The sequence below is a fragment of the Procambarus clarkii genome, unplaced genomic scaffold (genome assembly GCF_040958095.1).
Source record: "Procambarus clarkii isolate CNS0578487 unplaced genomic scaffold, FALCON_Pclarkii_2.0 HiC_scaffold_481, whole genome shotgun sequence".
NCBI lineage: Eukaryota > Metazoa > Arthropoda > Malacostraca > Decapoda > Cambaridae > Procambarus > Procambarus clarkii.
Window position 1 is genome coordinate 60,897 of NW_027189514.1, and position 24,992 is coordinate 85,888.

Here is a 24,992-nt window from a genome sequence, read left to right on the forward strand (position 1 = left end):
GTAAGAGGGGAAAAGTCTTTGTCTGCCATGAACAGCCACAAAAACAATGCTGGACTGTAAATTCCAGCTCGATGCACCTGCTCGACGACCCTGCTGGGTCGTCGAGCAGGTGCAGAGATTGCACCGCAGTGACGACGTGGCCAGCTGTGAGAGTACATAGGCCTCACATGAGTGGAAGCACCGCCTGGGACCAGACAGTGACGACGTGGCCAGCTGTGAGAGTACATAGGCCTCACATGAGTGGAAGCACCGCCTGGGACCAGACAGTGACGACGTGGCCAGCTGTGAGAGTACATAGGCCTCACATGAGTGGAAGCACCGCCTGGGATCAGACAGTCACGACGTGGCCAGCTGTGAGAGTACATAGGCCTCACATGAGTGGAAGCACCGCCTGGGACCAGACAGTCACGACGTGGCCAGCTGTGAGAGTACATAGGCCTCACATGAGTGGAAGCACCGCCTGGGACCAGACAGCAAACGAATAGATGGAATAAACCAAAGAGTGAGGTCCGACAGTTAGGTCGGGAAGTGTACCGTCTTTATCTAATCAGAAGTAGGCTGACTAAAAACTTATACACACACTTATTAATTCTTTTCTTGATATAAAGGAATGAGAAACTGAAAGTGTGAATGATTGACATTATAATTGTGACAGTCACATGAACTACTAAACACCTAATCTTCGAAACAACTAAGATACTCTTGTGGAACTCAGATAGTGTGTTGGCAGTAATTACAATGATGCATAAAGATGAAGATATTACACTTAAGTAATTTATCCTTTTAATACTTATATTTTAATTAATATTTTTCATGTCAAAGTGACTTACTGTTTCGTTGCTTTTTTGTTTTGTCTCCTTTTCAAATAGTACTGTTCAACCTTCTCCTCATGGATCCTATACTTCATAAAAATATTTTACAAATAACATGATTTGACCGAAATATACAAAGCAATAAATTGAATAACCTAAGGTTGGATTTGGAGTGATGAAACAAATAGTTCTAATCATTTAACATGAAAAGTACCAATAATTGTTTTTTGTGCAACTGCTTTACTGACCTTGTAAACAAGCTTGACTATTTCCATGGATGATAAAAATTTTGTTGGATTGCTAGCAAGAACGTCAAGGATCTGGCTCTCTTTCATTGCGGTGGTCGATATAATGCTGAATTTTGATCACTGGATCATCTATCACCGGGCCATGGCCGGGAAAGATAACCTTTGGTTGTAAGTTCATGATTAACTGAAAAAAACAGCGTTGAATGTAATGAAACATCATTCTCTGGGCGAGACCCTGAGGCTCCTCGGAGCTATCCAGACTGATATGTAATATATTAGACTTTGGCATCAGTGTGAATGGAGTTTATAGGCCTACCGGGGACCGCGCAGTGCTCCATGGAGGGAGGAGTAATGCTGTGGGAGGGAGGGTGGTGGCGTTGTCTTCTGACTGTGTGGCCATTTTTTATTGACTGCACTCACCATACCAGCTTAGTGGTTCCCTATGGTGAACACAAATGTAGATACTTATATATAATGTGTGTGTATAGTGTGTAATAACAGCAATACGAGTAGGATGGGAGCCGCAATTTTGGCGAGGGAGGTGCGTCGTCTGCATGACTTATCATGTTTACTGGTGACCACTATGGTCTTTGGCCACCATACCAGTTTACTTGTACAAGTATGGTGAAAAAAACAGGTAGATACTTATATATAATGTGTGTATATAGTGTAATAACACCACAAACAGTATTGTTGGAGGAGAAATATTAGTGTGTCTGGCCTTGAGGGCGGCCGCCACCAGCTGACTGTGTGAGTAGCTACGTCTCTCTGCCTTTACTCACCATACAAGCTTAGATGTACAGTTATGGTGAACAAAACATGTAAATACTTAAATATAACATCTGTATATGAAAGCAAAAACAGTATGGTGGGAGGAGAATGGTGGCAAGTCAGGTGAGGCGAGGGAGGGAGGGAGTGGCAGCCAGTGGCAGGTTGCCACTGGCTGCCACTGCCACTCAGCATACCAACTTAGTGGTTCGTTATGGTGAACACGAATGTAGATACTTATATATGACGTCTGTATATAGTGAATAAAAGCAAAAACAGTATGGTGAGAGGAGAATGTGGGCGAGTGAGGTGTTGAGGGAGTGAGTGGTAGCGAGTGGCTGGCTGGTGTGTGGCGGTCACTTCTCGTTACTTTTTGACTCATAATAGCAACTTAGTGGTTCGTTATGGTGAACAAAACGTGCAGATACTTATATATAACCTGTGTATATAGTGTAATAACTAACAAAGTATTTGTTCACTGTTTGATGAACATAATTGAATCAACAATATGCACACCATATTTTTGAGTACAGTGATGATTCACTCATTTTATTATATAAATGTATCACACTACACACTATTGAATAATATTACAGCAAAAAAAATTACAAAAAATCAATCAGAGACATTGAAACAATTAGGTAATTATCTCTGTGGCAACTCCGGCCTGACAGCTGGCGAGCAACAGACCGTCTGGGACGCACGCTGAGTCAGCACCTGGTTTTTGGCCAGACTTCCCCACCCTATAGCGGGCAATATATGCCACTTACGATTTTTTTATTATTTTTCCCATCATCAGTGAACACAAATTAACAGGTTTAGAAGAAAAAACTTTTTTTTTTGGGTATGCGCCTGTGGGTGACACATGCTAAATAGGCGCCATTTAAGGATTAAGAGAGCCGACTGCCATTATAAGTGATAACTACCTGCTCAGTACCCCGTGCCGCTACCAGTGCAAACTACCCCTTACCCTAAGGTAAACAAGGGAGGAGGAAAACCTCTCAGCACACCCAGCACTGCCATAAAGTTTGAACAAAATAACATACATAATATTACTAATATACGGTATACATATAATATTATAAATATTAAACATATAAATATATATACATATAAAATTTTATAAAGAGTTAAAAGGACTGACATCAACAAGTGATCCATACAGTGACTCTCAAATACAACACAATACACCAGACAATGGAGAGGTGTGGCGAGTGTTCGGGAGTACTGGGAAGACGTAATGCAGGCGTAACGTGCTGCATCTGTAACATAAGATTCCACCTGGGCTGTACAGAATTAGCTCCAGGATGCATAAAAAGGCAAGGAATTTACTGGGTTTGCAAAGATGACAGATTAATGTTAGAGAACATAACTAAACTGATGAAAAACATTCCCGAGTCACAGAGATTATCATTCACAGATAAGTTACCAGTGATATATGCGGACTGGGAAAAGTCAACATTGGATAACGACCAAAACTCAGGAACAGATAGTTTAGAGAACTGCAGCAGTAATGTGGAGGAAGAGGGTATTGTGGTACAAAATAACAGCAATATTACAGAGCCAGATAATATAAACAATGAGAGCAACAGTGAGACAGAGTGCATAGATGAAGGAATTGGGACGAAAGACGGAGATGGCTCCAATAAAGAGGTAGACAAGACAGTCACAGATATAAATACCTTGAAAAACGCAAAACCGGAACACATTTGCAAATTCTACGCTAAAGGAATATGCAAATATGGAAAATTAGGAGCAAAATGCCATTTTCTGCATCCTCGAAAATGCCAGAACATGTTGGCGAGTGGTACATGCCGTTTTCGAACAGGGTGTAGATACTTCCACCCTAAATTATGTCAATTTTCAATTAGGGACAAAAAATGCTACAATCTTCAGTGTCCGGAATTCCACGTGAGAGGTACAGAGCGTTATAGACGGGAAGATCAATATGACACTACTGGAAATTTTTTAGAGGAAGGCAGAAACAGAGTAGTAAATATAAGAGAGAGGAACAGTCAGATGGAACCACTACAGGATTACAGAGGGGAAGGGAGATACCCACAAGACTGGAATACAAACTATCAACAAGCACACAGGTGCTACACCACACAACACCCGTCCTACTACCAAAACTGGACGAATCACTTCCAAAACAACACACCCTGGACGCAAACACAGTGGCCTCCTTATCAGAGCCTCAGATATTAACACCAAGTAAGGCTTCCAGCACTTCCACTAACACGATAACATCATTTATATTTGCCAACATCCAGGGTATAAAAACACGCAAAACCAACAAAGTTCAATTTATAGATGGTCTCCTTCATGAGGCAAATGCAGTGTTTGCAGCCCTAACACAAACCCACACAAAGGACTACCATGATGGTGAAATATGGATCTCAGAGTACAATCTTTTCAGATGTGATAGGAAACACCGGCTTCAGGGTGGGGTCAGCCTCTACATCAAAGACACACTCATCTGTACTGAGCTGCTAAACACCTCAAATGATATGGTGAAAGTGCTGATAATCAAAATAGAGATTCTAAATGTAGTTATTGTCCTTGTATATAAGTCACCGGAGGCAAACCCTCAGCAGTTTAAAGACCAACTAATGAAAATAGAACACTGCTTGGAAAACCTCACAAATCCAGCTCCGAACATCATCCTGCTTGGGGACTTCAACCTATGGCACCTGAAATGAAAGCACCTGGCTAATACAGTAATATCAGAAAGAATACCAGGAAGCAGCCCAAATGAACAGGCACATGCAAATGACCTGCTACGGATGTGCGACAGGTTTGCCTTAAACCAGCAAATAGTAGAACCAACTAGGAAGGAGAACACGCTGGCCTCATTTTCACTAATAATGATGAATTGATCACGAACATAATGATTACAAATACCTGTTACTCAGATCACAACTTAATTGAAGTTATGACAACCATGGGGAGTAGACCTTCAAAACCAGTCCAGATTCCCGGTGGAGGAGATTTCAGCAAATTCAACTTCAATAATAAACAGATAAACTGGGAGCGAATAAACCAGGACTTCACAGAAATAAACTGGGAAGAACAGCTAGGAAATGCAAACTTGAACCAGTGCCTGGAAAAAATAAGCTCAGTAGCACTAGAAATATGTTCAAACCGCATACCTCTAAGAAAAAAGAGGAAGAGATGCAGATTGGAACGGGAACGTCGTTCCCTATATAGGCGAAGAAAACGAATCGCGGAACAACTTGAGAGTCGCACCCTATCTCAAGAACGGCGAAGGTTAGGTAGAGAAATAGAAACAATTGAACGGAAGCTACAAGAATCATACAGAACCCAGGAGAGGCAAAGAGAGCAAAAGGCCATCAGTGAAATAGAAAGAAATCCGAATTATTTTTTCTCCTATGCAAAATCAAGATAAAAAACCACATTTAGTATCGGGCCCCTGCGAAAGGGAGATGGAACTTTCACCGATGACAACAAAGAAATGAGCGAGCTACTGAGGACGCAGTACGACTCTGTTTTCAGCGAGCCATTAAACACACTAAAGATTGATAACCCAAATGAATTTTTCATGGATACGATACCAACATCAAATCATATATCAGACGTCACCCTATCCCCACTGGATTTTGAAGAAGCCATAAACAGTATGCCTATGCACTCTGCACCAGGCCCGGATTCTTGGAACTCCATATTCATAAAGAACTGTAAAAAACCACTATCGCAGGCCCTCCACATTCTGTGGAGACAAAGCCTAGATACTGGCGTTATTCCTGATATACTAAAAACAGCAGAGATAGCACCACTTCATAAAGGAGGAAATAAGGCAGAGGCAAAAAATTACAGACCGATAGCGCTAACATCGCACATCATAAAAAATTTTGAGAGAGTGCTAAGAAGTAAAATCACAAAATACATGGAATCACAGCAACTCCATAACCCCGGACATGGTTTCAGAACAGGGCGCTCTTGCCTGTCGCAGTTGCTGGACCACTATGATATGGCATTAGATGCTATGGAAGACAAACATAACGCGGATGTAATTTACACAGATTTCGCAAAAGCTTTTGATAAATGTGACCATGGTGTTATTGCACATAAAATGCGTTCAAAATGAATTACCGGAAAAATAGGCAGATGGATCTACAATTTCCTGACCAACAGAACCCAATGTGTAATAGTCAACAAAATAAAATCCAGCCCATCAACCGTGAAGAGCTCAGTCCCCCAGGGTACTGTGCTTGCTCCAGTCCTTTTCTCATCCTCATTTCGGACATAGACAAGAACACAACCTATAGCACTGTATCATCCTTTGCAGATGACACTAGGATCTTCATGAGAGTAGGCAACATAGAGGACACGGCGAACCTCCAGTCAGATGTAGATCAGGTCTTTCTATGCGCTACAGAAAATAATATGGTGTTTAACGAAGATAAGTTCCAGCTCATGCGCTATGGAAAAAATGAAAATATAAAAACGGAAACCACGTACAAAACTCAGGCAAATCATAACATAGAACGAAAAGGCAATGTAAAGGATCTGGGTGTACTCATGTCGGAAGACCTTACCTTTAAAGAACACAATAAAGTAGCCGTCACAACTGCAAGAAAAATGACAGGTTGGATAACAAGAACTTTTCACACTAGAGATGCTATACCGATGATGATACTTTTCAAAACGCTTGTGCTCTCTAGAGTAGAGTACTGCTGCACAATGACAGCACCTTTCAAAGCTGGAGAAATTGCTGACCTGGAGAGCGTGCAGAGATCCTTTACTGCTAGAATCCACTCAGTAAAACATCTGAACTATTGGGACCGACTAAAGAGCCTAAAACTGTACTCCCTTGAGCGCAGGCGGGAGAGGTACATAATAATTTACACGTGGAAAATATTAGAGGGGCTGGTCCCAAACCTGCACACAGAAATAACATCACATGAGACCAGAAGACATGGCAGGATGTGCAGAATACCCCTGTTGAAAAACAGAGGTGCAACTGGTACTCTGAGAGAGAACTCTATCAACATCAGAGGTCCGAGACTGTTCAACACGCTTCCACTACACATAAGGGGCATAACTGGCCGACCCCTCACAGTGTTCAAGAGAGAACTGGATAAGCACCTCCAAAGGATACCTGATCAACCAGGCTGTGACTCATACGTCAGGCTGCGAGCAGCCGCGTCCAATAGCCTGGTTGATCAGTCCGGCAACCAGGAGGCCTGGTCGACTACCGGGCCGCGGGGACGCTAAGCCCCGGAAGCACCTCAAGGTAAGGTAGGGTGGTCAATTACCGAGTAGCTTTTTTTTTTTTTTTTTTTTTTTGCAGGGATATTCCTGCCCGTGCCCTAGTGAGCCTCTGGCTGGCCCACTAAGTGTTGCTTGTTTCTGTTTTACTTGGGCGGAGTATGAGTATTTATGACTCGTATGGTCGCTTCAGTAACATTTTGCCATATGTGTTTAACAACCTCTGCTCTGTTGAATCTAAGTTGAAATCTTAATGGGTTTGTAACTGTGCACTGTGTTAGATAATGTTCCAGTGGTCTGTCGGGCATTTCTCCACAGTGTTGACATTTTCTCTCATCTTCCGGAACCTGTAAGCTTATTTCCCATGCACATGGGTATCCAAGCCTGATGCGATGTAAATGCACTTCTGTTGCTCTACTGTTCCCTTTCATCAAACTAAGTGGTTCGTAGTTGGTTGAATTCTTGTACCAACCCGCAGATCCTGATGTTGCAACTGCTGTGTTGTGGTCACTGTACATCTTTTGCATTGCTCTGTTTCTAATTACTTTCTTAATCTGTGATAGACTCTGTGGTATGTAAATGTCTACATTTCTCCTCTTAGTAGCAAGTTTTGCAGCTTCGTCTGCAATGTCATTTCCTATTATTCCCACATGACTTGGCACCCAGTTGATAAGTACCCGTCAGCCTTGTCGTTTGAGTGTTTGCATGAATGATATGACATTTGTGATCAGATGGATGTTATCACATATGTATTCTTGTTGCAAGGTTTCAATGGCAGTTCTCGAATCTGTATGTATGATAACATGTTGTCTGTGTTCAGCAAGAGCATGTTCCAAAGCCTTTTGAATGGCTACCATCTCTGTTTGTAAAGTCGAACACCCATTTGAGAGCCTCCAACTATTTACAGAGTTTCCTGCTTTAACTGCAGCTCCGGTTTCTTGTCCCTGCTGGTCTACTGATCCATCTGTGAAGTAAGTGAAGCTGTCGGATGCTATGTTTGCTTCTATATGCATCTGTGCAATGTTACGTAACAGATGAGGATTTGTCTGGTTCTTCTTTCCTTCAAGAGCCATAATCTTAAAGTCTGCTGGCGGAGATTCCCAAGGGGCTTGCATAACAAAGTCTGCATGTATTTCGTCGACACCCCTCTCAGTGACCGTGTTTGTTATATCGAATGTATTGATGGTGTTTATCGCACAATGGGTCCACCTGTTGCTATTGGAGGCTCTTCTGTCCAGAGTTAGTGCTCCGAGTAGCTGAACACCAACAGAGGTAGACCCCAAGGTGACTTGTGGAAGATAACTCCAAGCCCCAAGGCCAGTACTTACACCTTCCCTAGGGTCACCTAGGGAAGGTGACACTAGGCGCATGCAGTCCGAATACTTGGGAAATTGCTCGTGCACCACCAAAGACGACTCACCCCACAGCACAAGGCAATGACTTAATGACACTGCAGATGACCCGAGAAATACAAGCCCTGGAATAGGGAACCAGAGGAAATCAAAACCCATAACCAATATACTGAAGCAGAACCAGTAGCATGATGGTAGTGGCGTAAAACCGCCATCCAACCAAGCACATGATGCCTTCCAGGTGGAACCAACCAAGCATCCACAGCTAAAATCCACATGCTCTGGAAGCATGACGACTCATTCTTCGCCAGAAAAGAAGGAGCCGGGTGTAACCAAACAAAGGAACAACCCCCGGCACCATAGAAGAGCATGAAGCTCACCAACCTGACAACTGGAGACCAAATAAAGCTAAAATGTTACATTCAAAACACAATCCCAGACTAAAGGAGCCACCCAAATATGTGCAGAAGAGAGAAAAGAAAGAACCCGGTCCAGAGACCAGTCAGGCTCAGGTGGTGCATGAGTAGGCCGTAGGCCGGAGGTAAAATCAAACATGAGAAAACCTGTGAAACAGGGCTGAAGAAGTGTCAACGAACGTAAGATGGAGCGACTCGCCGCACGATAAGAGGCGACTGTATCATCCTGCCCACTCGCCCTCCAGAGTATAACTAAAAAGATATCGACATTTTAAAACCTAAGGATTTAGTAGAGTCCTGCAATTAACTACTTACGTATGGCCCCCATATAGGTCATTAAATTGAGTAGATACTATAATTCCTTTTGTGCACATTTTGTTTACAATAACATCATCGTCACAGTTGTTGAAAGTTTTTGCAAAACCTGTGTACATTAGTACATTACCTGTGATCACCCTCACAATAATGAGGCCCCTCACACCCAAAAGGGATTATCTTGAAATGATTTTGGAGCTTAGCGTCCCTGCGGCCCAGTCCTCGACCAGGCCTCCTCTTTTTTTGTTACACATCCCCAGGAAGCAGCTCGTACCAGCTGTCTAACTCCCAGGTACCTATTTACTGCTAGGTAACAGGGGCATCAAGGTGAAAAAACTGCTCATTTTGTTTCTGCCTCCACCGGGGATCGAACATGGAACCTCAGGATTACAAATCCAAAGCGCTGTCTACTCAGCTGTCAGGCCCCCCTGGGTACACACAATTTTTTTCCAAGAAGCAGCTTCTCTTTTGCATCACACAAATACATTCCCTAATCAAATCAACAGAATAACCAATTATAACATTTATTGCAGAATCCTTGCCATAAGGGTTCGTATACTGTATAACATTAAAAACTCCACTTCCACTTACCTTTAGTGAAGCCATATATGTATGAAGATCTTCAAATACTGCCGTTCCTTCCCCTAATATACAGTCACCACTAAACACTGCCCCCTCCTCCTCCACTGCTAATACAACATGGTCAGTGGTATGGCCTGGAGTATGAAGAACTCTATTGGAAATTTGAAAGAGGAAGTATAAACATCTGTGATGCTATGAAATTATCTGGAATCAATATTAAAATAAGTGAACCCTTAATCCTTAGCTTGTGTGCTATTTTGAAATGTATCACCTCTTTATGTAACACAAATCAGTGTTGAATATAATTGAATACCATTTTCTGACAGGGCTTCCAATAACTTCCCAAGCTTTACATTGGTTCCACAAAGCCTTAGCTTAATACACCACAACTCCAAGACCAATCTATCATGACTGGAAGCCAGGACGAAAGCCAGGACAAGAATCTGGTTCACTATGAGACCAAGAGACCAAGAGAATTAGATATAAAAAACAAAACTAAGAAAAAATCAATAAGTAAACATACAAGAAAACAAGCAACTGCTTGAAGAAAATTAGACATCCCTAAATTGGTAGGAAATTTGTATTTTCTTCCAAGAGGTTGCAAAACCTCATATTGAAGATTATATTTTTGTTATGTCTGTTGCAGCTCAATTAATCTGTACAATTCTAGATAGCAAGTATTTCTATGAAACCACCTAATACCCCTCCAAACTACTTTCTTCCAGTGTTGAGTCCAATGCAAAAGGTTAGTTAAGCAATTTCTGTATAACAATCCAGAATGTACGCTGCATATTGCAGGCCAAGGTCATGTTCAAAATACGTAGACCAGCACAGACAGCTAGTTCTCTGTTCCATATTATGTTCCATCTGGGCAAGTGTTGTAAAGTCTGTTTTCATTTTAGATACCAGTATTTTCCTCAACTAGTCAGAAGTGCCCTAGTTTTGCCTGATTTAAAAACTAACTTAAAATTCTTCAAATTCACATAATAAATTTGGAAGAAGGAAGAGGAGTTGCAGATTGAACCAAGGTCAAGTTGACTAACATCCCCAAATCCAAATACCTAACACCAACTGGGGCAGCACCTGAGCATCCAACTGGGCACACAACCTAGACCACTGCAAAATAGAATCTTCAATTGCAGAGCAATCACTTCCTGACCCCTTTGGACACCAATAGAGAAATGGGGAGCCAGGAGCACATGGAAAAAATAAACACCAAATAACTCAGGGTCAAAGGTGTCCCTGACCCAGCAGTCACAGCCTGGCAGAAGCAGAACATGTGAACAGATGGCACAGGCGACGAACAACCCTCAAATTCACACAAGGCGAGAGCGGGCTCAGAAGAGGTATTCATAATACAATCGAGCCCGTAGGGGATTTCCAGGGCCTGCAGGGTAAGCACCCTGCCGGAAGCCCAAGTACTTTGAATGCTACGCTAGTAAACCCCGATATAAGAGGCCACCTTGGCTACCCAAAGCCAATGGAAAGGCCAAAAGGGGTACAGTAACAAGGAAGTTCCACTGCACACACCATAGGCTAGCCTAACAAGATGAAAAGCAGAACTTCAAAGCATAAAAAGGGCAAGTGAAAAAACCAGCGTTGAATGTAATGAAACACCATTTTCTGGGTGAGACCCAGAGGTTCCCTGAAGCTATTGGACTGATATTACCTATATTAGTCTGGGGCTTCAGCTATATTAGTCTGGGGCTTCAGTCATATGGTAGTTGTCATGCCTACTGGCAACCATGAGCCAGAACTTGGTTCCCTCAGAGAGGCAAAGGGAGCAATGGCCTATGAAAACTCCACTCTTTAGAGAGTATATTCATGTTTGCCATTGACAGGGTTTAAGCATCTAGAAAGGTAGGCACCCCCAAACAGTATTACCAGGATTCTGATAATAGCAGGATTGTTATGATAATTAGCACTGAGTTGCATGGTGGGGAGGAGTATTGCTGAAGGAGCGAGGGCGATAGCGTCGTCTGCTGACTCTGTGTGGCCACCTGTTATTGTCTGCACTCACCATACCAGCTTAGTGGTTCTCTATTGTAAACACAAATGTAGATACTTTACATTGTAGTGAAATTTGCATTCAACATAACCATGATACAAGATGATGGCAGTGATTACTATGGTGAAGTTATATGGCTTAGGTACATATTTTGGGGTAACACATGATACAGTGTGTGTTTGAAGTACTAGGCAGAAAACTATGAGGATGAAATTAGGTACTTTTTGGTGTTACTTTTGAAGAAGTGGGTAGGTTGGACAGGTACTTTTTGGTGTTACTTTTGAAGAAGGGGTAGGTTGGACAGCACATAAGGATGCTAAAAAGAAGATGGCCTTTAGTATACAAATTTTAGTACATTTTTTGTAAATTTTAGTATGAGTGCTATCACTGAAGAATAATTGTAAGCTTTATATGTTTATGTAATGAACATTTTTTAATTCTCTTATTTTTCCACGAATATAAAATATTACATGACCTGATTTTCCAATCACAGTGTCCTGTTTTTGTCTCAAGGAAGTATGGTCAGCCTAATATAGATGGATGGATGAATAGATAAATGGATGGATGGATGGATGAATCAATACATAGATGGGCAGATGGGAGACAGGACAGACCAGGGCAATGTCAAGTACCCCCTCCTTAGTTTGTTATAATAAACTATCAAGGTAATAAGGAAATGAAACTTTGATTGCATATTGGCATGACCTCACACTAAAAGTAATCAAGTGCAGACAATAAGCCACAATAACCTGGATGAAAACTAGAAACCCAACCAACACATCTGAATGCAGGCGATGAGTTACAATAACGTGGCTAAATTATGTTGACCAGACCACACACTAGAAGGTGAAGGGACGACGACGTTTCGGTCCGTCCAGGACCATTCTTAAGTCGATTGTGATGAAGTAGATTCAGGCAATAAATAGGCTAGAGAGAGGTGAGGAGCAAAGTGTAGTAGAGGGGATAGTAGTAGGAATAAGAACTGCAGAGGGCCTATTGGCCCATACGAGGCAGCTCCTATTATAACCACCGAATGAGAAGGAGATAGTAATAGGAATAAGAAGAGGATAGTAAGGGAACGTAAAGAAAACAATGAACAGGAGAGAAGAGAGAAAGAAAAGGAAAGAGAAAGAAAGATAAATGGAAGGGTAAGCTTATGTTAGGTTACGTTTGTTAGAACGTGACCTAACGAGACCACATTTCTTTATTGCCTGCATCTACTTCCTCATCATAATCGACTTGAGAATGGTCCAGGACGGACCGAAACGTCGTCGTCCCTTCACCTTCTAGTGTGTGGTCTGGTCAACACATCTGAAAATTAAGAAAATGATGATGTTTCGGTCTATTCCGCACCATTATCAAGTTGTGAAGAGAAAAGTTGCAGAGATATGTGATCTATAATCATATATTAAGTGCAATACTGCAATATTTTTTCTTACTTGAGAGTTGCACCTTCTGTTTTGATTTCATCATTGTGCTTGAGTTTTATGAGTCTAACCGACTCATGTAGGGGCTCATCAGGAGCATCAGCTCGAGGAAATTTGTATACTTTAACACAACCTGAAATTATCATTTAAACTTTTTGAACACAAGTTAAAATTAAGTACTAAATGTAATGAAATGTCTATATGGTGGTGCACTTGGTAGCTCCCAGAGCTAAAGCACAGGGACAACCAAGTCATTGGGTACTACACCAGACCTCTGATACCCAATTGAGGTTACTGGGACCAAAATCTGGCTCTTTTTGTGAGGTGAGTGGGCAGCTTGGGACTGGAGAAAATTATTAGCAAAAATTAAAAAGGCATCAAACCAAGCAACAATTAAAAAAAAATTGTAACCCTGAAGTTAACTAGCCAAACAATATTTGTTGTTTAACTAGTTAACAAATATTATTTTATATAACATAACAAATCAACAAATAGTGACCCATATACTTAATTTACATGCAGCCTGAGTCTGGCCATCACCTAACTCATAAACAACTTGAACAAACTCTCAAGGAAAATGAGGAACCAGAGTGGGTACAGAGTGCTTCTGAGGGGCCCACCAGAAATGGTTGCTTCATTACATTCAATGTTTGATTTCATAGAGGCCGTTCTAGTAGGTCCCCGAGATAAATCTTACCAATGCCTCAGCAAAGGAACAGATGGTTAGAATAGTCAGGTATGGATGAGCCACAGCTCTAAACCAAATGCTTAACACCATCAAGCCCCAGGCGTGCACTTCGCGCATATGCACGAAGTACCCCTGGCGGTGCAGGCGAGCGTGAGGGCGAGTGCTCGCCGACACTAAATGTGTATACTCGTTTAAGTTTTCTCACCTTAATTCTCGTGCTACGTTACTTGTTTTGGTATCATTGTGTTCACAATAGAATTCCCTACAGGTGAATATGCATATAAAGTCCAACAGCCAAGCTTGACTCCCCACAGTAAAGCCTAAAGTCGGTAAAAGTTACCCGTGAGCGCACAAAATCAGTAAAATGTGTACAGTATATTCTTTTAAATTCTTGTGAGAAACAGAAACAAGCCCAAATTTTAATATAAATTAGGCTTCTTACCTCCTAAGCAACCAAGAACATCCATTAAGCCTCCTATATGGTCAGGATGCCAATGGGTGATAACAATTCTGTCAATGGTAGTCTCTTGCTGTTTCAACACTGACAAGAGTGCTGAAATGTAGTCTGCATTTCCTTTCTCGCCTGCATCAAGCAGAATACGACTGCAAACAGAGAATGGTAACTTGAAACATTTTTTTCCACCACCAATTGAAGAAGTTCCCTATATCACTATATCAAGCATAACTCGCAAAACTATTCAGATCTGATGCCTCTCCCTCCCAGTAGCTCCCTTTCAAGAAGGAACTACAGAAGAAGTGTCTGCAGTAGCTCTATCATCACACAGGCCTTTAATTTTTTTAGGCTCTAATCCTTTTCTCAACCTATCTTTTACATAATATTCAGTAGGCTTACAACATTTTCCCACTCTCATTTAACCACATTTATACTAACTCTTTGTTTCCTTTGGTATAACTATGCCCTAATCCAACTTAACCGCGGAATCAGTCTCCGTGGTGTAGTGGTAAGACACTCGCCTGGCGTTCCGCGAGCGCTATGTCATGGGTTCGTATCCTGGCCGGGGAGGATTTACTGGGCGCAATTCCTTAACTGTAGCCTCTGTTTAACGCAACAGTAAAATGTGTACTTGGATGAAAAAACGATTCTTCGCGGCAGGGGATCGTATTCCAAGGACCATAGGATTAAGGATCTGCCCGAAACGCTACGCGTACTAGTGGCTGTACAAGAATGTAACAACTCTTGTATATATCTCAAAAAAAAAAAAAAAAAAAAAAAAAAAAAAAAAAAATATAGCACCCCCAATACCGTAAACCTCTATCGTTTTAATGGGGGCCTGACAGCTGAGTGAACAGCACTCGGGGTTCATAGTCCTAAGGGTCTGGGTTCGATCCTCGGTGGAGGCAGAAACAAATGGGCAGTTTCTTTCACTCTGATGCTCATGTTCACCTGGCAGTAAATAGGTACCTGGAAGTTAGACAGCTGCTATGGGCTGCTTCCTGGGGATGTGAGTGTGTGAAAATTAGGATTAAGAACTTGCCCAAAATGCTATGCGTGCTAGTGGCTGTACAAGAATGTAAGAACTCTTGTATATATAAATAAATCAAACAAAAATAAATAAATCATGTAGCACTGTATCAATAGCTTTGCTAAAGTCAAGGTCCACAACATCACAAACCTTACCACTATCAAGAGCTTCAACTATGCTGAAATAAAATGATAGCAAATTTGTTACACAAGAACTGCCATTTGTAAAACCATGTTGTAATTCATTTATTAATCAATGTTCTTCAAGATGAAAACAAATGTTATTTGCAGTTAACGATTCAAGCAACTTTCCCACAATAGACATTAAGCTAATTGGGCAATAGTTTGACGCAAGTAATTACAGTGTGTCCTTACTTGAATTAACTATATGGGGCAAGGCCAATTTCTTCCACCGCGGAATTTGTTCTACCCATTGGCCCCAGGCTGTCCCTCCCCTCCATATGAAAATAAAAGAGGACCTACATCCACTATCAACAATACAAAAATTTTAGAAAATCTATTTATGTATTTATAATTTTGAACATGGCACATGATAGAACAATCATTGATGAACAATTCCATATCAAAATCATAACTATGCCATAACATAAATAACAAAATCATAACCATAACATAACTGCTCATATAAGTTGATTTCCGGAAGCCAATTGTATCAATCTCGATATAATTACCTGTATTCATAAAAATATTCATTTATTATTATAAATTTTTCATTTTCCCTATGGCATTTGATGGAACAATCACTTGGAAACAATTTGGTATATAAATGCTACATATATGAGCATTATTGAATCCAATCAAGCGAAATCACCTAATTTTCTCAACAAACTGACAAGAGGAGGGAGCGGTTGGCGGGCTGCCGGTGGTTGGGTGCTGGAGGGGGTGGGGGTGTGGGTTGTAGCATGTTGGCAGTAGAGGGGGGGATGGCAACCAGACTAGGAGGCCTTGGGCAAGATCAAGCCTCGGGCTGGGCCAGATCACGCTTCGGGAGAGACCAGGCTTCGAGCCAGACCAGGCCAGATAAGTCCTCAGATAAGGCCTCATGTAACACCTCCAGATTGATACTCCCCTTTCTCACTTAAAACCCCAGCTTAACACTGCTTATCAAGCTCACTTTGACCCTCATTGAACTTATCCGCTCTAATGTTAAACTGAATTATTAAATGGGGGAAATACAACTGGGTTGTTATGATTCTAATATTAATAAAAACTTAAGTTTACACTGCTACCACCTTCTGAAACCTGAATGTGCCTGCATTACTGATCTCCTAGGAAGGACAGAAACCAATAATCATACTCTCGAATGGTGTATTACATCTCGGACATTAACACTGGGGATAATTTATAGAAATTCTTTTCTTTACCAATTGAGGATCAGGGGATGTCTTAATTATCATTAAATGAAGAAAAACACAGGGAGCTTCCAAAACCTGCATGAAAATGATAAATCTAATGGCTCAGACTAAATTTTTAAGGGGAATTGAGCTAAAACTCCAAATAATCAATAATGAAACGTTATTTAATCAATGACACAAAATAATATCCTAACTCTTAATACATCCTATGAGGCAAAGGAGTGCAATTAGCTGACACACCCAACCAAGGGAACAAATTACCTTTCACTGAAATTACCAGCCAGATGTTGACGGCTTCTCCCAGGTCCCCTGGAACTGTCCCAAGTCACCTCTCAAGACACACTAAACTAAGATTTGCTCACAAGCTTACCAGTGGAGCTCACAAGCTCCTCCCACAACTAGTTTCCTAGGCCCAATAAACCCCGCCTCTCCAAGTCTAGAGCCAATGACTATTCAAATACCTCACCTGAGACTCCCATAACCAAAATTCACTTACGTACTTCCTTTACTTTGTGAGCACCTTGATTGACCTGCGTGCCCTTCATTGCCGTGCCTTTCGAGCGAACTGCAATCTCCCTACAGCACTCGTCTTCCAACATGGCGAATGAATTGGAGGTCTTTGACAACCTGCCTACAGCTGTCCTAGTCTTCTTAAGACCCCTATCCTTTGAGACATTCCAAGACAAAGACTTTCTAATGGTGCTCTCCTTATTAGCTTCCTCCTGATGTTGTTCCATCTGTCTTAGCTCCTCATTAGTTCATACTTAGTTCAACACAAGGCAAAGTTAGAGAAGATTCCTAGGTATGCCACCAGACTAGTCCCAGAACTGAGAGGCATGAGTTAAGAGGAAAGGCTCTAGGAGCTAAACCTTACATCATGGAAGACAGAAGAATAATAAGTGGAGACATGATCACCACTTACAAAATTCTTAGAGGAATTGACAGGGTAGACAAAGACAAACTATTTAGCATGGGTGGAAGAGGAGACACAGGTGGAAACTGAGGAGACACATGAGCCACAGAGACATTTCAAAGAATTTTTCAGTATCAAGATAGTTTACAAATGGAATGCATTAGGCAGTGATGTGGTGGAGGCTGACTCCATGCACAGTTTCAAACGTTGATATGACAAAGCCCAATAGGCTCAGGAATCTGTACACCAGTTGATTGACAGTTGAGAGGCGGGACCAAAGAGCGACAGCTCAATCTCCGCAAGCACAACTAGTCGAGTACTAGGCAAGTACGGCAGTAAAGAACCTCACGTTGAGAACAACCTCATCGCAACAGCCGTCTCACAACTACTACCAAAAAAACACCTTATACCAATCACAACCTAAGACAATCACATAACATACCAATCACAACCTAAGACAATCACATAACATACCAATCACAACCTAAGACAATCACATAACATAACAATCACACAACCTAATAACAATTTGACAATAGGCCCCGGGTTGCAGCCTAGGATGCGAGTGATACGAGGCGTGATTGACGTTATCTTGGCAATAAACGCCGCCATTCCCGATATTTGGTAGCTGACGGTGTTGAGCAGTTGCTGGTTCTTTGCTAAATGTGCAGTGAACTTACAGTATCTTATGTAAGACTGGGAATTGGGTCCTTAATGGACGTGCAGTTTGTATGGTTTATCTTCTCGATGACTGCACGAGTACCAATGTTGAGAATCAAGCTTTAAAATGTTTATCGTTCTTCGCTGTAGAGGAGCGGCGACTAAAAAGCGGTGTGTGTTAGAGGTCGACCGTAGGGCGAGATGTTGTTCACTCCGGGTAGACGAGGGACATAATGTTGATGTCATCAGCTGATCGCTGGTGCTCATGCGACCAGGCGGTTGTTGTCCGGTCTTCGGCTGCCACTCTAAATTACAGAGCACGGATCCCCACACATATTTCCACCATTTCTGGTAGAAAACTTGTATGTTTCGTATATAAATATAACTGCTCACTATTAAAATCACAATATAATGCTATTAACAGTTAAAAATCTGCCCGAAACGCTGCGCGTACTAGTGGCTTTACAAGATTGTAAATACTATGTTATGTATTCTCTCTAACTCAATGTACCTTCTTGTATATAAATAAATAAATAAATAAAACATTAAATCTTCTACTTAACAGGCATATAGTTATTAAATGACGTTTAGTGATGTGATAGACACAAGGCACTTGTTATCCACACCACTGAATTGTAAATCCATCCTTCTGAAGATGTCTACCTATAACACACGATCTAACACACGCCGCTTTTTATTTATTTATTTATTTATTTATTTATTTATTTATTTATATATACAAGAAGGTACATTGGGTTTGTGAGAATACATTGGATAGTACAGTATTTACATTCTTGTAAAGCCACTAGTACGCGCAGCGTTTCGGGCAGGTCCTTAATCTAGCAGATAATTTTAAGTAGGTAATTTCTATCAGAATTGATAAATGATAAAGATACATTGCAAGAGAAAAATGAGATGAGAGAGATAAGTATATTAAAGCACATTGTTATATTAAAGCTCTAATTGAATACATTGACAGCTTGATTAGTAATTTAAACAAGATTAATAGACACCATACAGCAGATTGACAGCACATATAAGACAGCAATGATCACAATGGTAAAGATGTTCAGATTGGGTACATAAAGATTGGGAGACTGGGTAGCAAAAGATACAGATAAACAAGATTTATAAACACCATACAGCAGATTGGCAGCACATTTTTTTTTTTTTTTTTTTTTTTTTTTTTTTTTTTTGAGATATATACAAGAGTTGTTACATTCCTGTACAGCCACTAGTACGTGTAGCGTTTCGGGCAGGTACCTGGAATACGATCCCCGCCCGCGAAGAATCGTTTTTTCATCCAAGTGCACATTTTACTGTTGCGTTAAACAGAGGCTACAGTTAAGGATTTGCGCCTAGTAAATCCTCCCCGGCCAGGATACGAACCCATGACAAAGCGCTCGCGGAACGCCAGGCGAGTGTCTTACCACTACACCACGGAGACTGTTTCAAGCAATGAAGAAAACAATATAAGAAAACAGCAATGATCACAATGGTAAAGATGTTCAAATTGGGAACATAAAGATTGGGAGATTGGGTAGCAATTAATACAGTGCAATTTTAAGGCAAAAAGTGAAAAACTATGAAGATGAAATTAGATACTTTTTAGTATTGATTTTGAATGATGTAAAAGTTGGACAGCTTTTCAATTCAGTAGGGAGTGAGTTCCATAAACTGAGTCCCTTTATTTGCATAGTGTTTACACAGATTAAGTTTAACTCTGGGGATATCAAAGAGATATTTATTTCTGGTGTGGTGATAATGGGTCCTATTACATCTGTCCAGGAAGAGTTTCAGACAAGGATTTGCATTTAAGAACAGGGTTTTGTAAATGTAGTTGACACAAGAGAATTTGTGGAGTGAGATTATGTTTAGCATGTTTAGGGAGTTAAACAAGGGGGCTGTGTGTTGTCTGAAAGCAGAATTTGATATTATTCTGATAGCAGATTTTTGCTGGGTGATGATGGACTTGAGGTGGTTTGCAGTGGTTGAACCCCATGCACAGATACCATAGTTGAGATAGGGATAGATTAGTGCATAATATAGAGAGATGAGAGCAGAGTTAGGAACATAATATCTGATTTTGGAGAGTATACCAACTGTTTTAGAGACTTTCTTAGTTATGTGTTGTATGTGGGTACTGAAGTTGAGTCTCTTGTCTAGGAATATGCCAAGAAACTTTCCATCATTTTTATTGCTAATGTTTACATTGTCAATCTGAAGCTGGATTGCATTTGTAGATTTGCTTCCAAATAGGATGTAGTAGGTCTTTTCTATGTTAAGTGTTAGTTTGTTGGTTGACATCCATAAGTGGACTTTTTTTAGTTCATTATTAACATCATCATTTAGTGTATGTGGGTTGGGGTTATGGTCTTTACTGGTTGGGGTTATATGGTCTTTACTGCAAAAGCATCATAACAAAATAATATAATTTGTGAAGCTATTGTCTTTTAAAGCATTCCGATATTTAAATTATTACCGTAATTCTTACGTAGCCTGGATATTCAACACTAGAGGAGAAAGTACTGCTGGTGACACAGTGGGCTGGTGAGAAGCGGGTCTCCTTACCATCACGGTAGTCGCCCTTGATCTTGAAGACACTCACACCCAGGTACTCCGGAGAGCCTCCGACATGAACACCTTCCTGCTTGTCCACTTCCAGCAGCTGGCGTCCCTCCAGTGAGACGGATGCGTTGGTCACCTTCCCCATCGTCGGCCGTCAGGATGGTGGCCGAGCCATGCCTGCAACACATCACACTCTGAAGCTACCATCCATCACACCTTAACACACCACTACCACACACCAACATACCAGCATAGGAATAAGGGAAGGGAACTATCAGGAGACAGTGCCAAATCATTACGACTATATAGAACTTGTCCGCTGAATGCCGACCTGCACAAAGTGAGACCGTCGCTCTACCGTTCAACCCATGTGGTTGGGTGTATGGATAAAGGAAACTGCAGCTTATAAATGAGTAAAAATAGGAGGCAGCCTATATCTATATCCACCCAACCTTATTTATATATATAAAGGTCTAACCTATGCTTGAAACAATCAAGTGATATTATGTCTATTATTTTTCCTTGTACTAATTTGTTTAAAAAAATAACAATCTTGTTTCCAAACCTGTATTTTTCCAGGTCCTCCCTGTAACACATTAGCACCACATATCACTCAACCATCAACACCCATTACACTGTAAATCCCACATCACCACCCATTACACTCTAAAACCAACATCACCACCCATTACACTCTAACCAACATCACCACCCATTACACTCTAAAACCAACATCACCACCCATTACACTCTAACCAACATCACCACCCATTACACCCTAAAACCAACATCACCACCCATTAAATCAAATGTTTATTTAGGTAAGGTACATACATACAAGAGATTTTACAAAGAATGATGGATTTATAGATAGGGCTAGTACATACAATGCCTAAAGCCACTATTACGCAAAGCGTTTCGGGCATGAAAAACTTTAATGACTAAAGCTTAATACTAAGTGAGCATAAAGAGTAAAATGAAAACATGGAATGAAAACATAGCTGAAAAAGCAGCACAAATACAATTCTGTATTTCTACATAATTCTTCACTTATTTTAATACAATTCTTCACTTACAATACCATATAGTATTCCATATGCAATACCATATGTAATACCATGATAATAGTAGTATGAACCATCTGGTGAACCAAAGTTCACCAGATGGTTCACATACACATTTGTGGAACCTAACACATGACATGTTTGGAGTCTCTGAAGTATGGCCTAGTGCCACTGTAAAATAACTGCAAAATACAAAGCATTAAACTTTTAAATTGTATAATTAAGAGCTGAAATAACCAGTGAAGAATTGCTGGTGTACAAAATTGCAGTATCTGTACTCATTTATATTATACAAATATTTCCCCTGTTAAATAAACAATATTATTAAATATTACACAACTTTAAAACTCACCTGCTTGAGCAAGTATACATATTTTTTGTATAAATATATTCTAATGGATGCCATAAAGCATCACTGATGAGCTGCGGTGGTCGAGGGGTGAGGGGACGCCACGGTGGGCAGCCTCAGCTCAGGCATGACCCTAGGGTGGCATGCGGTACCCCACCAGGAGCCCCCACCATACTTTCCAATCAAACCCCCAGACTGGCACAGCGTAGACTGGGCATTACCAGACCGGGAACAATCCCAGACTGGCACGAGGGGGTATCACTGGGTATTGTCACGCCAGTACCAGAAAGGCACTGACCCGTGTCAGACCGGCACAGAGTACCCAACTGGGCACTGGTACAGGTCACGACCCCAAGTGTACACTCGGTAATAGGATAGATGAAGAGCAATTCATCAAGACCAATTGTGTAACAAGGGAGAGAAAAGAAAGAGACTCACTAGGGAGAGAAAAGAGGGAGAGAGACTCACTAGGGAGAGAAAAGAGGGAGAGAGACTCACTAGGGAGAGAAAAGAGGGAGAGAGACTCACTAGGGAGAGAAAAGAGGGAGAGAGACTCACTAGGGAGAGAAAAAGAGAGAGAGACTCACCAGGGAGTGTCGAGGGAATCCACTGGCAGCTTCAGCTCCCGCCACATTCACGCGGGAAACACAACAACATTATACACCGTCTCCCTCAAACACTCCCTTAAGAATAATAATATAATAATATATTATCAAATCAAATGTATGATTTAATAATTCACTCATAATAATTGAATAATAATAATGAACTTTTCCACTCGCCCTTCACTCATTATATCTGACTATAACCATCACAGTATGTTAATTATCCTAAGCTATTTATCCTTATCAATGCTGTAACTTATTTATTTTATTAATCTATTTATATATATATATACACAAGAAGGTATATTTGGTTTATGAGGTACATAGCATTGAAGTTTTATCATTACACTCTTACCAACATCACCACCCATTACACTCTAAAACCAACATATCACCACCCATTACACTCTAAAACCAACATATCACCACCCATTACACTCTAAAACCAACTTCACCACCCATTACACTCTAACCAACATCACCACCCATTACACTCTAAAACCAACATCACCACCCATTACACTCTAAAACCAACTTCACCACCCATTACACTCTAACCAACATCACCACCCATTACACTCTAAAACCAATATCACCACCCATTACACTCTAAAACCAACATCACCACCCATTACACTCTAAAACCAACATATCACCACCCATTACACTCTAAAACCAACTTCACCACCCATTACACTCTAACCAACATCACCACCCATTACACTCTAAAACCAACATCACCACCCATTACACTCTAAAACCAACTTCACCACCCATTACACTCTAAAACCAACTTCACCACCCATTACACTCTAAAACCAATATCACCACCCATTACACTCTAAAACCAACATCACCACCCATTACACTCTAAAACCAATATCACCACCCATTACACTCTAAAACCAACATCACCACCCATTACACTCTAAAACCAATATCACCACCCATTACACTCTAAAACCAACATCACCACCCATTACACTCTAAAACCCACATCTTGAGGTTATCTTGAGATGATTTCGGGGCTTTAGTGTCCCTGCGGCCCGGTCTTCGACCAGGCCTCCACCCCCAGGAAGCAGCTCGTGACAGCTGACTAACACCCAGGTACCTATTTTACTGCTAGGTAACAGGGGCATAGGGTGAAAGAAACTCTGCCCATTGTTTCTCGCCGGCACCTGCGATTGAACCCAGGACCACAGGATCACAAGTCCAGCGTGTTGTCCGCTCGGCCGACCGGCTCCTCAATCATTATTACCACCAATGGCTGCCCTGCCTGCCCACATCATCAATCATTATCACCACCAATGGCTGCCCTGCCTGCCCACATCATCAATCATTATCACCACCAATGGCTGTCCTGCCTGCCCACATCATCAATCATTATCACCACCAATGGCTGCCCTGCCTGCCCACATCATCAATCATTATCACCACCAATTGCTGCCCTGCCTGCCCATATCATCAATCATTACACCACCAATTAGACTAACACACCACCATCCATTATCCCACAATAACCATCCACCACACTAACAAACCACCTTCACACTGTAACAAAATCATTACATTATAACACCACACGTTGTTATACATGTTATACATATTATACATAATATACATATTATACAACTGAAAGTGGTGGTGGGTCACATTTTGCCCAAACCCCCCTGCAGTTTTCAAAATATCCCAAACATCCCAAATCCGATACCTGAGCCATATTTTGGAGCCAAATTCTGGCTCTCTGCACGTATTCGCAGTTTGAAATTCAGACTTTTTATACCGAAAATATGCCAATTAATGAAAGCGGCAGTGGGTCACATTTTGCCCAAACCCCCATGCAGTTTTCAAAATATCCCAAACATCCCAAATCCGATACCTGAGCCATATTTTAGAGCCAAATTCTGGCTCTCTGCACGTATTCGCAATTTGAATTTCCTACTTTTTATACCGAAAATATGCCAATTAATGAAAGCGGCAGTGGGTCACATTTTGCCCAAACCCCCATGCAGTTTTCAAAATATCCCAAACATCCCAAATCCGATACCTGAGCCATATTTTAGAGCCAAATTCTGGCTCTCTGCACGTATTCGCAGTTTGAAATTCCGGCTTTTTATACCGAAAAT

General features: G+C 41.2%; 1 protein-coding gene across 3 annotated transcripts; it reads right to left on the reverse strand.

Moving 5' to 3' along the window:
• Positions 1-1,118: 1,118 nt before the first annotated feature.
• LOC123773109 (beta-lactamase-like protein 2 homolog) lies at positions 1,119-22,947 on the reverse strand. Of its 3 annotated transcripts, XM_069320829.1 has the most exons (7): positions 22,849-22,947; positions 20,852-21,025; positions 18,301-18,628; positions 14,291-14,451; positions 13,173-13,293; positions 9,735-9,876; positions 1,119-1,244 (listed from the first exon to the last, which is right to left on the reverse strand). In XM_069320829.1, the coding sequence occupies exons 4-7, from the start codon at positions 14,313-14,315 to the stop codon at positions 1,125-1,127; spliced, it is 408 nt and encodes a 135-aa protein (XP_069176930.1). In that variant the 5' UTR covers positions 14,316-14,451; positions 18,301-18,628; positions 20,852-21,025; positions 22,849-22,947; the 3' UTR covers positions 1,119-1,124. The 3 variants fall into 3 exon arrangements, with proteins under 3 accessions (XP_069176930.1, XP_069176928.1, XP_069176929.1); XM_069320827.1 differs by lacking the exon at positions 18,301-18,628; XM_069320828.1 differs by lacking the exon at positions 18,301-18,628 and having other exon boundaries at positions 20,763-21,025.
• Positions 22,948-24,992: the final 2,045 nt, after the last annotated feature.